Source organism: Daktulosphaira vitifoliae, unplaced genomic scaffold (genome assembly GCF_025091365.1).
Source record: "Daktulosphaira vitifoliae isolate Bord-2020 unplaced genomic scaffold, ASM2509136v1 Scaffold_4, whole genome shotgun sequence".
In the NCBI taxonomy this organism is placed as follows: Eukaryota; Metazoa; Arthropoda; class Insecta; order Hemiptera; family Phylloxeridae; genus Daktulosphaira; species Daktulosphaira vitifoliae.
The window spans coordinates 14,341,335-14,362,025 of NW_026099575.1; the positions used below are offsets into that span (position 1 = coordinate 14,341,335).

Here is a 20,691-nt window from a genome sequence, read left to right on the forward strand (position 1 = left end):
CGAGAAATTCACACCATTCATACAGTTTGAAAATGAACAAATGCCCAATAATTTCTAGGCTGTTTTTAAACGTGGACTCATTTGATCTATTTTCAAATTGTTTTTAATCACGATACACGCTGTATCATATTATTTTAGGTCGCCTAGGTGTACATGTTTAATTATTTGCCGAGTCATGTTTCTTTGAACACTTCTCGAGAAGACAAAAAAATACATCCATCATAAATTAATATAATAAAAAAAAGGCATCGTAGTTTATTTCTTATTCCCAGAATGCTATTAACTGATTGAGTTGTCTAGAACATTTTTTAACTGTCTTATTTCATATAATGAATATAAAAAAGCAGAAGAATAAATAGTAGTAGTCATTATCAAAATTAATTGTACAGAAATTTATATTTATTTTTAATTAAATTAATTTTCAATATTTATTGTGCTGCCTTTCAATTTTATATTTAAACTGTAAGTGATTAAAAATGAACACATTCCAAAAGAGTTTTTAATATTAACGAGAAATGATTACATAGAAAATGTTGTACTGTTTAATAGCGTCCTAATAGGACGTGGGTGTTTTAATAGTTCTCGATGGGAAAACAATAAATTTTACGATTCTCTGATCAAAATAGAAGGGGTCGCAAGCTAAACGTTAACTTCCAATTTAATTGTGCAATGTGTACACGCTAGACCTTAAAAGTCAACTATAAAAAAATTACGTTTTTGGATAAAAAAAAAAATGCACAATTAAATTAGATAAAATCACCAATACATTTTGTAAACAGTTTTTACTTCTGTCAAAAATGTGATTTATTCAATAAAAAAAATAAGGCAACCACCTGTCACCGTAATAATTTCAGAATTATTTTGAAAAGTGACATTCATTTTATGCATTTTTCACTTGTAAAAAAAAAAAAAAAAGACGTTAAGTATTAAACTCACAAAATATCTGATAAAGTTCAAATTAATCCAAAACAAAAATGTGAAGGAAATATGAAACATTTTGAACGTTGATAAAATAATTTAAACGCCTTTCATAAATTATTAAAATATCCTACTGGAGAACAAAACCGATCAGAGGAGATTTAATATGAGTTGAGATGATTTTCATGTCGTTGCATAATACAACGTAAAAAGATTTGCGATAAAAATAAAAACTGGTTTTATTATAATAACATTATTTATTACGTTTGCCGACATTATCACAATGGTGTTATAATAATAATAATATAATATAGCAATGGTATGCAGTAAATTTATATTAGCTTATGACACCTAATAACTTAGGTCACAAAAACAAAAAACTTATGTCACTTTTTTACCCCTTGTTTTTGTCAATAATAACAACGGCAGTAAGCAATCAATAAAGATACTTGTATAAATTCACGGAATCCTTTTAGCAAATTAAATTAAAATGAGTGCGAGTAAAAATAAAAATTTATTTATAGACATTTGTCCAATCTTAAAATTATCTCGGCTCTCTGCAAACTAACTGTTAGTTATTTTACATAGAAACGTGTAATTTTCTTAATCAGTATGCGATCATCACGATAACGACGACATCGGAAGGCTATTGATTGGATTTTATGAGACATGTTAGCTACCGTATTAAAATGTGCGTAGAACTTTACTGGCGCGTTAAATTGACTACATATTTCACGTGCGATTGACAAAAAATGTACAATTATGCTTAAACCGCTAATGAGACGTATAAAGTACAATGATATTTTATATAACGCGATGACCGCCTAGGGTAAAACACAACTCAGAATATCGTTTATTGTAGTAATTATCGCCCGGGGAACCTATTGATTGTGTACGTGTGCGTCTGTAATTGACATTAGAATAATGAAATGCACAACGGTGTCGACTGTGCGCCGGTAATTGACGACTGTTATGCAAATGGGGTCGTGTGTGTGTGTGTGTAAAGAAGAAGAAAGAATTTTCGCCATGTTACTTCATCAGCTCATAGCTGTCAGACCGCGAGCAGTAATAATATTTATATAGCAAATTATGTATAAAAAGTGTAATTAAACTATGAAAACCCGAGCTTAATTCCATGCCGCGATTCAAGAAGCACATAAATAATTCTATTTCAAAAATATTTAAGTAATGAAAAAGTACAGATAAAAACAAACAAATCGCTATATTCCGTTAAGTTTCACTTAACTTATATTGGCTATTTTTTTAAATATTACTATATAATAAGCGACACAATCGATCGAGCTTCTATACATGATGAGACCAGTAGAGCTTTTTACAATTCCATTGCCTTAAATACACGGTCTGTGTGTAAGTGTAAGTGACAAGATTTTGAGCACGTACTTTAAAGACGATTTTAATTGGACTGTTCGGTTACGCCTACCCCTTCACTCCTTTCGCTCTTCTGTTAACTCTTACATCGGAACCAAAAAAAAAATTTCTAAAAATAAAAAATATAACATACGGAACCTACGGCTTCATTCGACCTATCTCTCGTTAGAGTCAAGCCCGCCATTTTACCAGATCGAGTTACTTACGGAGCCATTGCGGTAGTCACCCCACCGACATGGTTCAAACCTCATCTACCTCTCCACGTATCTATATACATTTCACAAAGTACCCCCTCGGACACGCTAAATACGATATTTTATATAGCCGCGCGTAGGGCACTATTGGTCGCATTGAATGGTGGCGGCGATTTTTTAAAATTAATATCATTGTTTTAAGGCGGAACGTACAAATAAGTTGTCTGGGGTCCCTTGTTATACAACACACTCACAAATGTTGTCGGGCAGCAATACGATATTATATGCGTTCGATAAGTGACAGCCGTGTGCGCATCTTAAGAGAGGAGGAGGGAAAAACTGAGTTACACGTAAACGCCATGATATTATAATCCCATCTCGAGAGTGCGGGAAACGTCAAGTAAACTCGACAGACCGAAATCGAAGCCTTTCCGCTCAGTGGGCACGACAAAAAAAATTCTAAGGACACGTCTTATCACCCTGTGCGGTATGAATCACAATTATGTTAATACGGTTTTAAGCTTCGAGACTAGTTTAATGCACATTATATTATGCGTGTTATGGCCCGCGACAATTGGGTCTGACAAGCATTGTTGATTAAAACGCTTTTTTTCAAGTAACCAGGTTATAAATAGGAAAAAAGGGAACGATTGGGCTAGACAAAATTGTCAAATTAAAAGATTCAACCAACAGCCGAAAGAAATGTTTCAGTAAATACGACGGAAAACGTATCAAAATTTGTATTTAATTAGAACCTTGTTAATTGACGTTTTCTACTATTGTCTTGTCTACTTATGACGATGGTATTGTTGAATTTGCTCTTCCCGATGAGGTAAAACTTATTTTACTCAAAGTTTGCTGTCGACAGCAAACTTCATGTTTCCTTTACTTGTTAAAATACAAAGATAGAGACGCCATTTCGCTTACTCAAACTACATTTTGATATAAATATAAAAACCAACAAAAATTGAGATCAAAAGTGACAATCTGGGTCGAACTCGTGTAAATAATTGTTAGCGGTATAATTAGATAGATTTGCATGATTAATACTAGACAGATTATAGAATCTCAAGAAAAGTATGAAACAAAAATAAAACATCTAACAATTTGAATATACTCTTGAAATAAAAATCCAAATAACTGAGACTACAATGAAACAGTGCCTTGTCAAATACATATTAAATAATAATAATTTGAAAAATAAAACTCTTTTATTTTCTGAATAACAAAGAAATAAAATTTGGCGTTTCTAAAATAAGAAAAGTTTCAATTTAAAAATATTCAATATAATACTATTCTCGGTTAAGTAATGAAAATATAAATGTCACTGTCCGTGTTATTTTTAGAAGAAACGAAATAATATCGATTCTCATTTTATTGCATCTGGCATACGCCACTTAAGGATTTCCTTCATAATATCATTTTGGGGTTTGAAAGAGATGGTAAAAGAAGATTATGAATACCAAAGTCTCGTTCCCTCGCTGGCCTCGTGAGTTTCGGTAAAAACAGAGTGGCAGACTTATCAAAATCCATTAGTTTCCCCAAAATAACGTCACATTACAGTTTTAATCCGTTACATATGTTGTCACAACGGCATTTTTATCGTCGCTCCCATAAAAACAAATAAGAAAACTCATATGTTTGTGTGTGTGTATATATATATATATATATATAATCTATTCTAAGCGGTCAACTACAGAGTCCGGTCCATTTAACGTCTAGAAAATACCAAATAATTTTCCGGGGTTTTCTTTCATATTCTTATATTGGAAAGATTTTATCTACCGGAAAAGAATGGTGCATTGGGATATTTGTAATATGTCAACATGTAAAATTATATTCGTTGGTCCCCGATGAAATAAAAATAAATCTTAAACTCACCCCTGCTGCATTGGCATCCGGTCCGTAAGGATATGTTGTCCATCGTAAGCTGGGTTCGGTGGTAGTGTCTAAAAGAACGACTAAAAAAAATAAAAAAAAAATACATCAATACTATTATGGCAATCAATTAAATAAAGTAAATTTACAAGAGGAAATGTCTTAAAGCATAAAAATGTTTACTTCTGACTCAGAACGAATAATAAGGTAAAACATTATCGGAACCCAGTAATTTGTTATGTGTATGTATTGTTTTATACGCTGTACTGGGCTTTTTCGCTGCCCTGTATGTATTTGTTTTCCAAAGTAAATGTAAACAAGCATAAACGCGACGTCTCCTAACCAGGTATATATTTGTGTCCAGCGTTTAAACCTCCTGAGTCTAGACCAGGGGAAGGTATACGAGGGGGAACATAAATTCAAGCAACAACAGCGAATGGTTCATTGTATAAGCGGCGGACTGTGTGAGTTTTTCATTTGTTCAATTGACCACCCTCCGGTGTACCTTATTATCGTACTTCTGCGTGTTAAAACCCTCAGTGTGTCCGTCTTCTCCTTTACTCTCCTCTTACGGCCTAACCAATATTCTGCAACGCACATCGTATGGGTACACTATACACACAACTGAACAGACGAAACGGCTCCCGTTTAAGTCTATATACTCGTTGAGAGTATAAAATATACGTTCAAATAAATGGAAAAAGGGACGCGTAATCTGTTCACTTCCTTCGCTTCGACTAGGATGCAATTTCATGCCATTTATATTAATTAAATTTTCACGGGCTAAACTAATATGTACGTCCGCGGACATAACGAACACACACTCATATAGATTTGTAATTTTTTTTTACCGCCCGGTGAGAAAATCGACTTTTAATACCCTTATCGGATCCTTTAATGAAGTTGTATACTACGAACACCGCATGTAATTAGTCTGCTCACCCTCAACGTTTCTCCAACTTAACAGGCGTCTCTCACGCGAACGATCCATAAAATATGTTCAACAAAAAACTAAGAACAACAACGTTTTGCCACCGGGGCGAATGGAAACCGCTTCGAGGCATGTCAAAATGACTCAATAATATTGTTGTACATCGTCTGTTGCAACTATTTTATATACGCCAAAGGTCTTGTGAAAAACGCTTAGGGGAGACTTAATTTCCAAATGCAGCACTAGCTTAGCGGAGAACGCCCTATACATTAGATCGACCCCCTGCATGTGATTATTATATTGTTTCCGGCCATTTTTACTCGTAAACAGTTGATTGGCTGCTTGGTCTATGCATTTTATTGTAAAACAGAGACCAATTGAAAAAACAAGTATATGTGTGTATGCAGACTAATTTTTTCAAGTATATTTCCACCCTAACGTTTTTAAAAAGATTTGTTTTTGCATACATAATAGAAGTATAAATTACAGTACTGTATTTTAGTTCCAGACGTTACAGATACGATACGAGTACTTCCAGTTGTTCGCCAAAGTTACTTGCATAGCTTCAAAAAATTAATTAAACCGAAATAAATGTTCAATTTGTTTGCAGGTGTACGCCTGTAGTAACACGCCATCAGTCGGTAGATTATGTCCAGACACACGACATTAGCTGAATACGGAAAAATTATTTGAACATTTTTGCATAGTTAGTAGATTAAATTAAAAATATAGAGAGATACATCGGTTTACAAGTAAACATCAGAGAGGTTTATCACTGTGAGAGAACACACGCGCGTATATGTTTCTATTGCTAATATGATATTTGAATAGCATCAGCTTCAAAGGACTGTAGAGATTAATTAAATTGGCGTAGTCCGTCATAACGTCGCAAATATTTAATTATTAAATACTAATTGCATTTTTCACTTTTAAAATTCCTGCGAACATTATCATTTTTATAACATTCTACGTAATATAAAAATTATTAATTATAATATATATATATATATATTAACTACGGACAAGAATTTTTTACGTTGCCTGTGAGTGAACTGTACAACAGTTTTTTTTTCAATAGTTTATAACTCCTATGCCAGTGGTTCCCAATCGTTGTCCTCGTATAATAATAGCGTCGCTTAACAACGTACATAACTCTAGGAAGAACTAAAAACGAAGAATGCAAAGTTATAACGATAAAATTACTCCTTTGGGAAACATGGAGGCGGTTATATCGAGAGAAAACTATACTATATAAAATTATATATATAACACGATAGTATTGTTATGGCTTTGTAGCTGTATCGGCCGTATAGGTACAGTTTACACGAGCAAAAATCTGCGGTTCCATTTTTATTAGCCGCAACGCGTTAAGAGGCCACATTAAGACGGAGAGAAACAATGAGAAGGATTAATTTAACGGATGGACTTCATAAAATATCCGAACGCTAAATAGCTCTCTGGAGACTAGCAATCCAATAGAATTTTATCGAGTTCAAGAAAAAAAGTGGTTCATCAGAAGCGCAGCGGAAAGAGAGGATGATTATTCGTTTACTTGACGGGTCTTTCTACAATTTGAACGGTAACTTTTTCACAAAAACCAATTACAATTTGATGCTTTTTGGTGCGACGAGAAAAAAACAAAAGCTCATAAACTTTTGGCGTTCTCGCTGATTCTAGTCCTCGTGACTAATTTCACCGCAGTGCGCAGAGTGTGGGGAAAACCCCTGCGGCAACTGTATCATCCATCGTAGCGGTAAAGAGAGAAATGTCGTAAAAATTCCATTGTTGGTTTTCAAATTTTACGGGTCGCTGGATGCGGAGCGGCTAAGCTCGTCTAAAAGTGTACTGGAAAATATATACATAAGTATTTCGTACCAACGTAATCAACTTCTTTAAACGCATCAGCCCATACAATTTGCATGGCATAACCGCATTTACATCTTTCTTTTTAACAATAACGTAAAAACAATGTTGGCGGTTGTAAATAAAAATACAATTAAATGGCCAGCCATAGGCTCTGAAAATCACTCTTTCACCGCAGATTTCTTCTTTTTATTACAACCACGAGCTTCAAATTTTCATCGGAAGTTCCAATAAAAAAGCAAAAATAATATATATATATATATGTACGACCCTTGGTGTAATGTATTTTCTCGTCGTACGGTGAGCAGAGTGTGGCGAAGAGGTAAAGAACCTAATCATAAAAACGTTGACGGCAGTATAGAAGCCGCATAAAACAACTGCACGCATACACAGCTATTGCTTTTTTATTATCCACAAGATGAACTAATACTACAACGACACGTGCGGAATTAACCGAAAGTTGAAAATTAAAGTACGAATACCGACAGGAAGCGTGGCGTTGACACAGACAAACCTTTTGCTAAATAAACAAACTCAGACATCCCGTGAAACCAGAGAGCTATTGTCGTCGTGTAATATTCTCTTTCTTCTACTCGACTCGACACATTTTTAGCCGCGAACGCGCATTTTATACGTTCCATCGCTCTACGACGCCTCTAAGGTCATATACATAAGCGAGAGACAAAAGAGCATACAATATCACGTGCATAAAAGAATGAACTGTACACTAAGCCTGGGAGCAAAATCAATACACAATGTGTTTTATAACAGTGTAACACCTGTAAAGGTATACGCATAAAATATGAAAAAGAATATTTTTTTAAAATTAAATTGACTATAAAGTAACAAAATAAAAACTTAACTATAACACAATAACCGTAAAAAAAAAAACCAATTGATGGCATGAAAATTATTCGTATACTATGTAAATTAGTTATGAGCGTTTCATGCACGTTTCATAAAATCTGAAGTTATTAATAATTTAAGATTTGATATTTGTTCTTCAAAATGTACTACTCGTTCGTGGTGAGTTGTAGTTTTGTACAAATACGAACACGTGAACGAATGTTTAGATGCTCACAAATGTATGTGCTAGTTTATCTTCAGTGTTCTTAATTAGATCTTTAATGGAAGTGAACAGCCGGCAAGTGCATTGTTAATAATACAACTATCCCAGAGAAACTGAGGGTCGAAATCAGTAGACGAGTTTTGTACTAAATGGCTAAAAGGAAACGAATGGTTTAAAGAAGCATTTGTGAAAAGTTCAGCAGATTTGTTTGATGTACATATATAACGACTAGAAGAGCAACGAGCGCCTGCAACAGCGACGAAAGCGGTGGATCGATCGGCAACACCATAGGACATATACTGTGAGAGGTCTCCGCCATTCCTTTATTGGACCGTAGGGCAGGAGGAGAGGATACGAATGTGTCTCTCCGGGGAAAACCGACGGCGGTAACAGCACCTCCACTACTTATTGGAACATTGGCTGCAGCTTTTCGGACACGTTTTACGTATATAATGTATATAAAAATACGGAGAAGTTATTTTGGGCGAGCGAAGGAACGACGAAAGCAAAAATTAAAAAAAAAAACTTTATTTTATTGCGTAGGTTTTACGATTTTTGAACGAGAGGAAAAAAATGAAAAGTGGGATTGAAAGTTTCTATTGTTAAATTTACTCACGCTATAGAGTTAACTTTAAATTTTATTTTAAAATAATGAAGAAATTACTTCGAGCATTCAACAAAATGTGGCAATTCATGAATAATATTAAAAACTTTTGAATTTTAGACTCTTTTTTAGGTATGGAGTAGAATTTACGTTGAAAAATAAACAATATAATATTTTAATAAATGATTGCACCAATTAATCTTAATTTGTAATTTTGAGATTTTTAGTATAATGATTTTTTAATGTTGATAAAATACATATTTTATTCACAAAACTACTCTATGTTTCGTACAGATAATATTTATATTATAAATATTATTTATAAATCATAGTATTAAAATAACATAACATATTATTCGATCAAGATAGTTTGTGAATTTCTTTATGCGTACACATTTTAATGAAGTATCTGTACACTATAAAGCTTTATTGGATTTAAAAAGACTTTGAAACGTTTATTTAATGAGGTTCAGTGTCCGGTTTTATCGTCTAAGCCTCTTCTCTTTTTTAAACACTACGTCAAACGAGCACTCGAGTCTATCGATTTATCACTTTAATGTAGACTTTTTTAACGAAACTCGTTTAAAGGGTTGTTTTAAATCACACTTAACCTAGCACGCTATATATTCTCTAATAAACAATTTCAATGGATTTTCTTTGTGAACAATTTATATTTTATTGAAAATACTACGGCGTCGTATTCAAAACTACTTCTTTGTTCGCGAGCACTAACAATTTGCATTTTAATATACAATTTATTGAATGCTTACATGAATTCTAAGTATATTGTATTTTATTAGTGATACTGGGTACTTGGTAAAATATGAATATTTTAGTTTCGACACGAAGCTGAGAAGGTATTTTAAATTGCAGAAATCGAATCAAGATACTGTTAATTTTTATTTTGTGTAGACACGTCCAGACGACAACGGAAAGTGTAAATGTACACATAAGCAAGTATTGGAAATTCTTCAAATATGATATATACTATCATAATATATCCCAAAGGCAACATCAATTCACTCGAGCCCTCGCTTTTTTTATCGGAATAGTTGCCAAAAATTGCACGTAAAAAGAATGAGAACGAAATCGTTAAAATTTTATAATAAGTCCAAGTACTTCTTAGAAAAGGTATAACGTGTGATTTACAAGAGATAATAATAATAATAGTAATAGTAATACTATTATTATTATTACATTGTCTCAGTACGGAGGTTAGCCGTGACATGTATGAATATACTTTTTAAAGTGCGCCGACAACATAAAATCTCGGACGACGATTACGTTCAATTTTTATTATTTTAAATAAAAAATATAATCATCGTAAAACATTATACGATATGAAAAAAAAAAAAAACGATACGAATTAAATCGGTACACGTTTTTAGTAGAATTAAATTTATGGCTGCGATGGAATTATATTGTCTCTACACAAGCACAGCTCAGGATAGTCTGGCGCAGCAGCACCATATTAAAATACACATAAAAGCATGTCGAACGAGTATCGCATTAATTTTGTTTATCGATAATTACCGATCTACACGGTGAAATAATAATAAAATAAACAGCGAACGACATAATTTAAAACGGACACAACAAATGACCCGATACTACTACCACTACTACTAGAGCAGACGGCAAAATGCTTTTGCTTGTCAGTTTTATTTGTTGTGTCGTTAAAACACTACTTCAGTTAGTTATAATTGCGATGGCCGTCGCATACGAAAAATTATCTTCCTCCACCGGAACATAACAAACTCTGTTCAGTGCTAACGCCGAGATTTGTTAGAGAGACGCGGCGACTCGCCGAACACGAGATGGTTCGCCAGAGTAAAAGCGCTCGCACGCCATGTTATTCAACGACGAAATGCGCTGTTCTAGATTATGATTGCGCCACTCACGCGTGGCCTCCGAAGAGGAGTGAAACTGGTGAACGGTTAGAGAATAGATGGTGCACCGAAAGACCCAATTATTATTGTGGTGGTCGCGCTCATAAGTCGACTTCAATGCGTTCAGATTGTACGGGCACACTCGGAGAAGAGGCTACTACTGCTGGTAATAATTGATATCGCACCGTGACTGGCCACGCCAAGACGGAATATTCATCTGCGGTTAGGTCTACAGGAACATCGGTGGCCGCCATAGAACACCGCCGCCAATCACGTAGACGTGCCGTCCGGAAATGCACACACGTACACGAAACCCGAACGCGTGAAGTCGAATGGTTATTGTGTTTTTTATAAGCACAGATCGACTGTAATATCACTTTGCCACACACAACACACGACACTGCATTCACGGTTTGTTTTACGTTTTAGGACATATAAAACGACTAAAAGCTGGATGAATAAATAATAGCATTGTATTTTTTTGTGTCGTACGGGCGTTTTACGTAACGTGTAACGATTTATAACTAAAAAGAAGAGCCGTCGTGTGGGCGAATGAGTTTTTTTTACCGCGTTCGTATTATTTCCATAAGTTTGCCCGGTGCGTTTTTCCTCTAATGAAATGTGACATGTTTACGGCGTGTCGTTCCGGACACCTCATTGTGCAAGCTGCACCAACGAGGTGCCCGGGGTTGGTCTCCTACACCTGACCGTTGCTACTGCTCGGGCTAAACACAGTCGGTTCACGAAATAGCAGTACACGATAGTATTATAATATGTCTATACACACACACACACACACCTCGAACGGGTGAGCTGTTATTATATGCGCTTTGACTCATTAAGTATTCCGCTTGCACGACGCATAATTACGTAGGCAATACACAGTTGACCGATCAATTCATGTTGTCGTTTAGCTCAACTTGGCGCTCGTGTGCGTGTGTTTCTTCGGTATCTGGTCGAAAGAAACAAACCTACACGATGATTACCCAGTGCGGTGTCCGGATCGATTTAATATTAAATTGGACGACCCCGAAGAAGTATCTGTTATTTATTCCGACGATGTTCTCCGCTGTGAATATCGTTGCACTAAACACGTACAGCTCTTGTTGCTATTCGGTATCCCAAACGGGCTGCTCGAGATGATCGAAATTAAACAAAAAAAGGCAACCAGTGCGCGTGAGAGCGATGGATTTTTATTAGATGATTTATGTAGATGACTCACACGACTTTGCGTTCAATAATTTTAGAAACCCGGACAACAGTGTTGATAGTTATAATTATTATTTGGAATATAATCGCAAAAAATATACTAATCATCGCTTCGTTCGTAATAAATTTCAAGAATCTCGTCCGCCAAATCTCTAGACTCCCACACACGGATCATTGACATGAATAATGATAATAAGCCAACAGGTTTTTGATTTCGAGTCAATCGGCTGCCCGAGAACGCCTATACATATATATATATATATAATATAATAAAGTAGACTCGCTTTACACATGGTCAAACTGATGTAGTTTCGATGCCTCTGGTAATTATACGCTATCATTACTATAGTAATTTTTAATTTATTCTTTTTCGATTAATTACTAAACGGTCGTTTTTGTTGTTAGTTATTAATATTTTCAGCAAATCCGTCGACACGTTGTTATTACAATACAAATTATCTCCTGGACGTATTATGTTACTACCGTTACACGTGCCTACATATTTACACATGAAGACCAATTGTGGGTGTAATTGGTCGGGAGTCGCTGAACTTGATTTGAGCGGTCGTTGTAGGACTCGGAACCGACAGATTTGTCGAATTATAAAATAATGAAATTACCCGTATTTATTATTTCAGAACAAACGTTTTCGCGGTCGGGGTGCGACCACAGTCCAGTGTCATCGCCCCGGTAAGAACTGCAAAGGGATAAACCCGACCCGAATCCCGTGGGAAATGTTTGCAATACGACTGTCGAAAACGCTGCGACTAATAATATTAATTAAGTAATTTATATTCAAAGGGGACGCGCGGGAAATCCGTTTAAATGTTAATACAATGCTGTATAAGAAAAAACGAGGGTTCTAAAAACCCGAGGACGGACTTATTAACACTGTCGCCACTAGGACGCATTTCGTTAATTCGTTCTTGTTCTTTTCACCGTTCGTCACCCTAAGACCGAGCAGTTTTTATAGTATTATCAATATAGGTTCTACTTTTTCCACTAATGCGACTGTTTACGTCTGCATCTATGGGTTGTCTGAAAGGAAAAACAACAGACACGTGCGATTATTGTGCCATGAAAGAGATTTTGATTTGTATTTGTTTTCACTAATGCGATATTCGCAGACGTATATAGAGAAAAATGTTATCCGTTTTTCTTTTTATATGCATCTCGCTTGTTTTTAACTCTAAGTAGATTAGATATAATTTTGGTTCTACGATTTATTTATCGACAATATCGGTCCAGTGAAAATACAAACACACATTCCGGTGATATTTAAGTTAACAACGAAAATATTTCAGGAGTACCAAAGTTATATGGTCTTAACGAGTCTCCGCATACGATTTTAATAGACCATACAACGGCGCAAACATAACATTTTATGGAGGCAATTAGGTATTGACAAAATTGTCATTTTTATTCCACGACTTAACATTACAGTTTATTTTTGTTCTTAGACGTTCAAAACGACCTATCTATGTGTGCTTGTCATGACATATATGTAATAACATAATGAAATACCGGCAGTGTTCAGAACACACGGTACTGCCGTTGGACTCCAGTGGTAATGAGAAAAGGCATATATACATTAAAGAAAATGTGCGTGGTCATTGTTCGGAGTTGCTCCGTCCGAGTTTTGTCGTAACTATAGTGGCCCGACAAAATATTATTATTATTATTATTATTACAACCATTATCATCGTCATTCGTGTTATCCTTTTGGTTATTTGCGTAGCCCTCGAAACCAGTTAGCCGTGTGTGCATACATATACCTAGTCTACATAATAATCTTAAAAAAACCAAGGGATACGTGTGAGTGCACTACGCACATCGGGTAATTGTAATAATTATGTTTGCTAACGTGGGCATAGAGTACACGCCGGTAGAACAAATAGGAATACTAATATAGACGTTTTTTGTACACTCATAGCGCGTCGTGTAGTCGTTTTTACTAGTTTTTTTCCGAATTATAAAATGATCAAACAGGACGCCGCTCCGTGAAAAAATCAATTAAATGTGTACCACTACTGCGTGTAGTTTTATTGTTAAGGTTTTCTGTCTGTCTGTCAAAGTGGTCGCCAATGAAGATGTCCGGGAAATCTGACCGAGACGAATCGTTTCTCTGTGCCACACGCTTACCGGATAAACAATTGTAACTATCAATGTGTATGGACGAAATTCCACGGGCAATTATCATAACGCTTAAAAGAACAATACATTTGAGCACCTCCCACTGTATTAATAACATAATAACACAAGGTTAACAATGAGTTGTGAAGACTTTACGGTAGCCGGATTAAATCCGACCGAAAAATATAACATTACATAAAAGGTGCACCGAACTTTGTATTACCAAAGCTATGGTAGTTTTTCATTTACTAAACACAATACTCCCACAATAATATAATTAATCGGTGCCGATCACAGGTACACCGACCGAAACGGCGGCTAATATCTTTTCTGTGTATATCGAATTCCTTGTTATTTTTTTTTCCTCTTTAAACACAATAAAGGACAAAAGGCCTATTTATTTCCACACAAAACCACTATTATTTTTACAGATCGTTTTATTATTTCTTTTGGTACTGTAAAACCCAACCCTCTGGTGCCCTGTATCGATAGGTGTAATCTTCAAAATACTAACGAATCGAATAACAGAGACAGGTGAAAATACAACTGAACCTGTATAATACGTGCATGTAATTGCATACGGTGCGCAGGACGTTCCCATTGCAAAAATTCCGAGACGAGCAGAGCTGAACAACATCAGGTCGTACAAAACAGACCATGTGATCATTGCTATGTTATTTTACGCTACGCAATAACTATGTGTACACGTCTTGGCCGATTTAACGTTAACATTATCATATGCAATTAGGCGAACACGCATTCTTGAATTTGGATATCTTTGAGTAAACGCGGCTTGCAAAGATGTCTGAACGATAAAAGGTGGTCTCAGTCATATTAACCATAATAACACATAAAATCGTGTGCCAGCAATATATTTTTATTTTCATAATAGCCACGAATATGTACACAAGAATGGCATCTCTCTAGTTGGCCAAAGCAATACGAAAGCGGTCTCATCGGACAACCGTTTAATAATTATAATAATCTCGTCCGGCAAACGATTACATAGATATTTTTTCACTCAAAAATTCCCCCCAAACCGGTTTTCCAGTATAAATATCATACACAAGCTCGGGTATCGGCAAGCTGCGTCCTGGTTTCGTTTCCAACCTGTATGAACGCTCGCCATCGCATCACTATTTCTTCACTTGCCATCCTTTGATCATTAACAACAACCACAATGATAATATATAACGCAGTACAGGTTGTTTTTGTCTCCCAAATCTATTCCAATCATGACTGTTCATTTTTTTATTTGGACCAGTTTGTAGAATCTTCTTTATAAAAGAAACTGTTGAGCCATATTTTATAAGTTACATGACGTTTCACGATGAGTTCTTGATGCTATTTCTATTCCAAAGCGACGGATATCCGATTACACATTTCATTTTTACAATTAAAGCGCATACACGTGTTGTGACGAGACGCTAAAAATATTGAAAAATGATACTAACCAGAAAACGGCCCTCTGACAACTGCCGTATAGGTACATGATCCTACGCCCAAAATACTTTCTCGAGTTTTACTTTTGAATTTGTTTTTGAGTTTCCAATCCACTCATTGAATGTTCAATAAAACACATATTGGATTCTTATAGAAACGGGTACGTTATTAATCCTTGTTCGTTCAAGAGAACGACGCCACCACTCGTTTTACATACTTCCACGCTCAAACACTCCATGACCACGGCATCGGGTTAATAATAACATATAATAATGATCCTACTAATGTAATATAGTATGTTTTAATTGCTCGCTTGTTGCGGTTGAGTACAACGGCTATGATTATGTAAAAAGTATTCTTGACGTACAAAAAGCAATGAAAAGGGATGGGCTACACAGGCCAATTTGTGTTAACTGAAAAATGATACTCTCATTACTCTTGTAATTAATTAACTTTGTCAACCGAGGGAATTCTCTCCCTTCCTAGACGTTCAAGCGTGACGAAAAAACGCTTCAATACATAATCATATTTCGTTGTCATCGCGATTCCGGCCGACACATCTGTAACTTAGGAGGTGATGGCGTTAACAAATTACTCGACTCGTCGCTTATACACCCGAATCATTGTTCTTGGCTCCGATGCTTAAGTATATGAAGCGATTTTATGTGCACTAGAAGATGAATGCATTTTATTTATAATTATACACCGCACTGTGATCACGTGGTCATAGTATCGTATGAGTCCGTGTAAGTTGTCAGAAGAGCTTGTGTTAACAGCAGTCACTCCATCCGCTGTCGCTCATATGCATAACATTACACTATCTTCTTTATTATTCCAACTAAAAGGGACGGGCCAATGACATAGTGCATCTCGATGACTTGTCTTAATGAGACTTTGGGTTTGTGTTCGTAACGTGTATTTTGGATAAACAGGGGTGACGACGGCTAATTTGTGTTTACGGCGTGTGAAGAACCGTTGTTATTTCCAGGGACAACCAGAATCATACACGAGACCACCGCAGCAGCCATCGTCACGTGTTGTCGCGAGATCGGACGAGTAGGAATGCTGTACGAATCTGATTCGAGTCAAGTTTGGTTATAATTAAAATACTAAACGAGTCATCATTGGCCGTTTAGAACTAAATGAACAGCACAAATATTGATGTAGGCAATTCAACTAATTCGAAACGTTAATGGACAAAGATTTATTGAACAATATTATCTAATTTGTGCACGAGCATATCGCGCAAAATTTATTTTTACTGTGAATCGTTTTAAACCTATAAAAATTTAATCTTCCCATAAAACTGGAAAGCACAAACAAGCCGTTCGTTATTCCATCGCTGATTTTGCATTCAAATCTAGGATAGTATTAGTGTTGGCATTATTATTTTGTGCTTTATAATAGTTAAATCGGTGGATTACTGAGCACACCCTGTTGTTAAAAATAATCCTTTGGCTATAATTCTAGGAAAGCAAACAAGTATCTATTAAATTCAGTTGACACCATTGGAATACGAGTAATATTATAATTTTGTCATCTTCGACTGTACGAGTTTCACTGGAGATATTGTGTGGCAGTCAATATACATACAAGGTCGAATAAAGCGTTGTAAAAAAATCTAAATAAATAATCTGTGCTGCGGGTTCTATCGATGTCGTGTCTGCGGTCGTATGGCTCTAAGACCGTAATTGACGTGCAGATTATGCGCACATTCGCAAATTTAATTCCATTTGTAACGTTGGGATTGTCCGCGTTCATACTATTATAATCTTCATTATCTCTCATTCGTGAGAACGGACATTGCCAGTAAATCGTTACATTAATAGCATACCCTTATGGATGAATGAAATTAATTAGAAGGTAATAATAATAATAACAATAACGAGAACAACGTTATAAAGAAGAAGAGGTGCCACCACGAAGCCAAGACACCATGTTCCGACAATAATAACAACAACGATGATAACAGCCGCGCGCACAAAAACCTTTTAGATTTCCGGATCTAGATAGCGAGCACTACAATTATCACTAAAAATAAAAACCAGTCCAAAATATATTAAATACAGAGGGCTATTTTTCACTCGATCCTTACAGTCGAATCTCGCCCACAAACACAACCAGATATTACCATATCTGAATTTAACATTATTATATAATATATTCTCATTAGTATGAACCGTGTAGTGGTCTCTTCTGATATTCAAACGACTAACTAGCCACCGGATCACTAGCACGTAAAAAGAATCCCTCTTTAAGAATCTCAAGATTCTTAATAACCGATAATTCGATCAAAAAGCGTTTAATAATACTGACATTTATCTGTATTTTTTGTGCATCAAATCTCGATAAACGTGACTTCAACACTACGATCGTATACTATGAGCTAATGTCTCATGCAGTGCAAGTATTAGTATTTGCAACTGTATGTATTGAGTAACGATTCAATAGTAATACTGTATAAATATTTACATTGTTAATAACGATTGATTGATTGATGGATCGTTAGAAGACTAGTGTTTATCTTGAACGGTCAGATTGTTGCGATATAGACTATCTGAAGAGTTGACCAGACAGAATGAGGGTGTATAATTATTATAGTGAGCTACTGCTAACGGTAAGCGGGTCTTATCATACAATTTAGAAATCTACAACGCTCGTAAATAGTTGTGATAATATTATTATCCAATACATATTAATGTATAAAAGATTATGTGCGAAACTGGTCTTAATAAATTATAACTATCACAATTTATCGGATCGGTGACAGGTAATATGATTACACAACACGTTTTGAAAGTGGTTTCCCGCGGTGCACGAAGTTTTCTCGCAAAATCCTAAAGGTCTACCGTTTAATAATATAATTAGACTAAAAAATGTGTGGCTGCCAACTTCAAGTATTTCGCAATTTACCGAGCTAAAGTTTTCTGTACATAATAGATATTGTTTTTATTTATGTGTTGAGAGTTCTTATTAGGATAAAGTTATAGACAAGTGTAAAAAATCTACAAGTTCAATTAGTAACGTTCATACAGAGAGGGTTGATAGATAGGAATACTCGTAGACGATATCCAGACGCTTATAAAACACTATATGTATGCTCGAGTCTCAGAGGGTTATGGTTGTCTATTTATCTCAATCGCGCACGAGTAAAAAAGTAAAAACTGGACTCGAAAGTTACGCAAAGAGTGTAAATGATATACTAGATTATTTTTGTTATTCACCGACTAGGTATAAAATAGCATATGGAAATATCCTAGGTGTCGTAGTTACGTTTTTTTAAGTGTGATGTCTGAACACAGCCTCGAGGTTCACGTGATACCCCTCAGACACTTCCGCGTCATCGCCTCCTCATCACATCGTCTCCGTATCGATCCGACGACCGTCGTGGCAATCACGGACAAACACATAATTTTGTACGTGTACGAATTTCCTTGGGCGGTGGTAATAAGATTATGTTATATCCCGGAGAGCTAATCAGGCTCTTCGCCAAAAATACCGGAGCAGAAACAAGCTAATAGTTACAAGATTTAAGACTGTATAGAATTACAATCAAAACTATTGAAACGATATCAGAAAACCATTGAAATATATGGCAGTAAATTATGCACGGAATAATTTTTTGGATCGATTTTGATGCACGCCAATTGGTAGGTGGGTGGGTGGGTTCAACTGCACAATACCTACAAGAACATGCCGTCTGGTTTACTTCATTCGCACAACTGTCAGAAAATACAATGTGCGTAGTGTACACATGACAGATAGATCGAGGTTGAAGTATATAGGTATGTGTATCTGTCTTGCAGCAACAATAAATCGATGTAAACCAGAAGTAGTTTAAGCTACCTGAACGCATTGTTTGCGAGTGGGGCCGCGGCGTTGTTAGCTCCAGAAGAATCGGCCACACTTAGCCAGCACGTACACGAAAAATAATACTGTTTCAAATCCAAATAATACACACGAGGAAAATAAAATATCAGCTGCCATACATGAGCATACTTAATATTCTCACGTTGAACATCGTTTTGTTTTTAATATTTTTTAATTGGACATTCGTGGGAGTTCAATCTTGTCTAGGACTATGTGAGTGTGAGTGTCGCTATTATTTGTTTCTCCTTTTCGGTGCGGCACACATGAGCGTATGTGTCCAGAATTAAAATAATAAAACAATAAACGGATCGCCGAGAGAGTAGACAAGAAGAACGACTATATGAATAAACAATGAGAAAGACATGTCTCTATACTACACCGGTCGCGAAGCTTTCATATACTAAGCGCGTACATAAACGAACTAAGTAGACATGCAGGCGTGTAGCAAACGTTTTTACTCCCACGACTTCACGTACAAGCGTCGTCGAATGCGATTTAAATAGACACACTTACGACCCTATATTTTGTCCTACGCTGTACAGTAATTTTGAAAAATTTAACGTTCTATAAACGCACAGGTGGTAATTGTTAAAAAATACACGGGACACGTGCGCGTTCAGATTTAACGAAATTATTTTATCTGAATCTTTTAGGAGTGTCATAATGATACGAACGTTTAAACCAATAGGAAAAGACAGCCGCTCATTAACAATGTAGCTACAGCTCTTTCTAAAAGGCGTCAGTTCCTGTGTGTGTGTGTGTGTACCACAATGTTGCTTCAATAACCCCATCTGTTACCAGATACTACTACTAAGTGCGGAGTACACATTCGGAATATTATCAGCACAATGATCTCCGCTATAGTTTTCCGACGATTATAAACTCTTACCACGCGCTATCTAAATAATAATAACTATTATAAAAGTAATATAATTCGTCCAGATGGTGTTCTAGAAACGCCTAATAAAATTTCATTGCTACCAAGAATCCCCAGAGGTTTGGAACTTTTCAATATAGGATCCCTTTTGCTCGAGGACGCCCAAAATCCACATCGACTATATAAAATTATTACACAGCGAGTACTGGTGCTAGATCATATTATTATACTGCCAACATTATAGGTATAACGCAGTTTATATTATGATGTACGGCACATATAAGAGTATGCTGTCATACGAACCACGTTACTATATTCTATATATTTTGTTGTTTACGTCCCTTTTTATTTTTTTTAGTTTTATATACTTTATGTTTATTATAACTCTCGCCAAAAGATTGTTCTCTGCACTAAAACGGCCAAT

General features: G+C 35.7%; 1 protein-coding gene across 10 annotated transcripts in view; it reads right to left on the minus strand.

Moving 5' to 3' along the window:
- LOC126906116 (ephrin type-B receptor 1-B) overlaps positions 1-20,691 on the minus strand; it is an 85,771-nt gene that overhangs the window by 25,542 nt on the left and 39,538 nt on the right. For all 10 annotated transcript variants that reach the window (XM_050686413.1, XM_050686412.1, XM_050686410.1 and 7 more), the window contains one exon: positions 4,383-4,462. In XM_050686413.1, the coding sequence (XP_050542370.1) occupies positions 4,383-4,462 (80 nt within the window). The remainder of the gene's footprint in view (positions 1-4,382; positions 4,463-20,691) is intronic.